The 3275-nt window shown below is 44.4% G+C and overlaps 1 protein-coding gene across 1 annotated transcript; it reads left to right on the plus strand.

The window, feature by feature from the left end:
• The first annotated feature begins 320 nt into the window (after nucleotides 1-320).
• Nucleotides 321-2647, plus strand: LOC143856946 (uncharacterized). The gene is made up of 4 exons (XM_077367226.1): nucleotides 321-1685; nucleotides 1776-1967; nucleotides 2326-2526; nucleotides 2639-2647. The coding sequence occupies exons 1-4, from the start codon at nucleotides 321-323 to the stop codon at nucleotides 2645-2647; spliced, it is 1767 nt and encodes a 588-aa protein (XP_077223341.1).
• Nucleotides 2648-3275: the final 628 nt, after the last annotated feature.

The following is a 3275-nucleotide window of genomic DNA, read 5'->3' on the forward strand; positions in this document are numbered from 1 at the left end:
CAGCACGGTCTCTCTCTGGAGCAGGTTGCTCTCTTATTTCCCCGATCTTTGATCGGAGTGGCCAAGAAATGATTCTTGAGCCTAAAATCAGAAGAGATCCGAACCCTGGAGGATATCGCCAATAGGTTAGTCGAACAGTTCTCCATGGAGGAGGGGATCGACGTAACCAAAAGAGATCTCAAAGCATTGAAGCAGGGCCACAATGAAACCTTCACTTCCTTCATCCGCAGATGGAGAAGGAAAGCCGCGCAGATGACTCATCGTCTGAGGAGCAAATCAAAATCGTGGTGAAGAACCTGTCACCGCAATATTACCACCACATGGCCATCCAGTACTTTCTTGATTTCAATCACCTCATCAAGACGGGAACCCAAATAGAAGATGCATTGTCTAAGGGTTTGAGATCAAGAATTCCTTCTGATTCAAGAGAAGAAAAAAGACCTATGGTTACACCTAAGGAGGTTCATAATATGAATACTGCTCCGCCAGCACGGAGAGTAAATTTTGGTGAAGGTCGCCCGAAGAGAAAAGAGCCAAGACGATTTGACCCTTTGCCATATTCCTTGTCAGTGGCATTGAAGAAGCCGTTGAGGGATAAGAAAATTGAGTTGCTAGAACCTAGGGAGGCTCCGAATCCTCTCCCGAGGTATTGGAGGATGGATTACTACTGTGAGTATCATCAGAGTGTTGGACATCTGACTGATAGATGTATGGCTTTGAAGCATAAGATCCAGGACATGATCGAGGCGAAGAAAATTGCCATTGAGGCTCCTAATGTCACTCGCAATCCTTTACCAACACATGCAACCCCTCCACCAAATGTTTATGCAATCCTTACAGAGGAAGTTATTTTGGATTACTCCCGTATCTGCGCAGTAATCTCTGAAGAACCATATGTGCTAAGATGGGAAGAGGGAGATGAAGATGCAGAAAATGAGAAGCCTTATGTACTGTCTGCTCGGGCTGGGGGATCTGCAGAATCTGCTGAATGTTCATATGTCCTCAGATATGAAGAAGAGAACAACAAAGAAGTCCCCTATGTTGTAAGGCTAGAGGATGAAGACTTATCACTTCTGGATGATCAATGTGATGAGCTCCGCCATGTTACACGTGGTGGACGAGTTTTCAAACCGGCCGAGCTCAGAGTCGAGAAGCCGGCTGAAGTTGCAAGAGCTGGTGATAATCAGAAACAGAAGCAGAGACTCGATGAAGAAGAAGATAACTTGTTGAATCAGTTAAAGAAAACCCAAGCTAATGTTTCAATTTGGGGTTTACTGATGGCATCGCCAAAGCACAGACAGGTTGTGTTTCATGAGCTGAATTCATCCCAGGTATCAGTTGAGATTACTCCTGACGAACTGGTTAGTTTAGTGGCCGTGACAAGAGCTTCCCAGGATTTGTCTTTTACTGACGAAGACCTTCCTCCAGAAGGAAGAGACCATGTTCGCCCTCTCCGAATCACCATAATTTGCAACAAAAAGAGAGTGCTAGAAGTCCTAATAGATAATGGGTCAGCTTTGAACGTTTGCCCGTTAAGTACTGCCACTACCCTAGGGTTTGGACCAGAAGATTTCATACCATCTGAGCAGGGTATATTGGCGTATGACGGCACTAGGAGGGATGTGATCGGGATATTGGCCACGGAAATAGAGATTGGAGGAGAGACTTTTGAAGTCAAATTTCAAGTGCTCGATATCAAAACCTCTTTCTTTCTTCTCCTGGGCCGACCTTGGCTGCATAAGGTCGGAGTTATTCCTTCAACGCTGCATCAAAAGCTGAAATTCATCCGGAATAACAGAGTGATTACAGTACGAGGAGCTCCAGAGCCTGAAATTGGGCAGATAACTGCCGAATCAGTTGGTGAAAGTGCCAAGGATGTCAGCTTGACAGGATTCTCACTAGAGGTCTCTACTATAACTATGAAGGAAGCCATGAATGAAGAAATCATATTTCTATCAAGCACCAATGTTAGTGTCGCCAAGATGATGCGACGGTTTGGTTTTATCCCGGGAGCTGGCCTGGGAAGAAACCTGCAAGGCCTGACTGAGTGGCCAATAATGAAGGCTATGAATGGATTATTCGGGTTAGGGTATCATCCTACCCGAAAGGAAGTCCAAGAGATGAAGGCTTACATGTCGCCGCCGGGGTTTAGAGTTTCCAATGGGACCGTTTAGCATAGTCATGAATGGCAGGTTCAGAAAGGAAGGGGCTGATTGTCCGTTTTATGGTTTTTCTGAGCCTTGGTATGATGAGACTGGGAAAAAGCTGCCAGGTCTTGAAATCTTCTTCGCAGATGAACTACCAAATTTTTTTTTCTTTGAGCAGATTGTAGAAGCAACTGAATTAGAGAAACAAGACTCAGACTGGATTGAGAGTTTTGAATCAAAACCCCTAGGCTTTTTGTTCCAAGTTGAGGCGCCAGTCATTGCAATGATTGGAGGAGACACACCCTTCATAAACCCAAAAAGTTCCATTACCCCAGCTGAGGGACCTCTGGATAACTGGACCTCACAGGTTATACCCCAAGTATTCTTTCAGTATAGTTCAGTACCTTCAAAAAAGTCAGTCATTTCAAAATTGGTGTCAGTTTCTGAGTTCGTCCCAGAGTCTGTCATTTCTAACTTTTCTTTTGATGCAGGTACTGTAGAGGTCGGGTCTACCTCTGGAGTGGGTGACGAGTCTGTCCTTGGTGGCGTCGAGTCCGAGTCTGAGGACGTATTCATTGATTCTTCGTCTGTACATATTTCTGGTTATGTCGATACTGATGTCGACTCATTTTTTCATTCTATTTCAGAGTCTGTAACGCCTGATGTGGGCGAGTCATCTGATGTAATCATTGATTCCCATGAAATAAAAGACTCTTTTGCTTATATTCCTGTACTTGTCTCTTCTGCTGATTCTGCTTCTGAACCTGATCAAGTAACTAATAAAAACAATCAAGACTCCCCCTCTAATGAGGAAGCCGACGAAACTCCCCTTGAAATCAAACATATGATTCAACAAGAGGAGAGTCGCCGAGCTAAACCACTTGAAGAGGAAATTGAAACCGTAAACATAGGTGATGAATCCTTAATTCGGGAAATACGAATTGGCAAAATTTTATCTCCTGAGGAGCTCCTGAGGAGCGTGAAGAATTAATCACCTTGCTAAAAGAGTTTAAGGAGGTTTTTGCTTGGTCTTACGACGACATGCCAGGATTGAGTGAGGACATTGTCCAACACAAATTACCTCTAATCCCGGGCATCAAGCCGAAGAAGCAAAAACTCCGGAAACTT

Source organism: Tasmannia lanceolata, unplaced genomic scaffold, assembly GCF_043159265.1.
Source record: "Tasmannia lanceolata isolate RefF3 unplaced genomic scaffold, GAP_Taslan_0.1 ptg000024l, whole genome shotgun sequence".
Classification (NCBI taxonomy): domain Eukaryota; kingdom Viridiplantae; phylum Streptophyta; class Magnoliopsida; order Canellales; family Winteraceae; genus Tasmannia; species Tasmannia lanceolata.

Coding starts and splice junctions, on each gene's coding strand:
- LOC143856946 (XM_077367226.1), top strand. CDS start 321: ATGGCCATCCAGTACTTTCTTGATTTCAATCACCTCATCAAGACGGGA. Junction 1,686..1,775: donor CTTTTGAAGTCAAATTTCAA/GTGCTCGATATC, acceptor CTGCATCAAAAG/CTGAAATTCATCCGGAATAA. Junction 1,968..2,325: donor TATTTCTATCAAGCACCAAT/GTTAGTGTCGCC, acceptor TTCTTTGAGCAG/ATTGTAGAAGCAACTGAATT.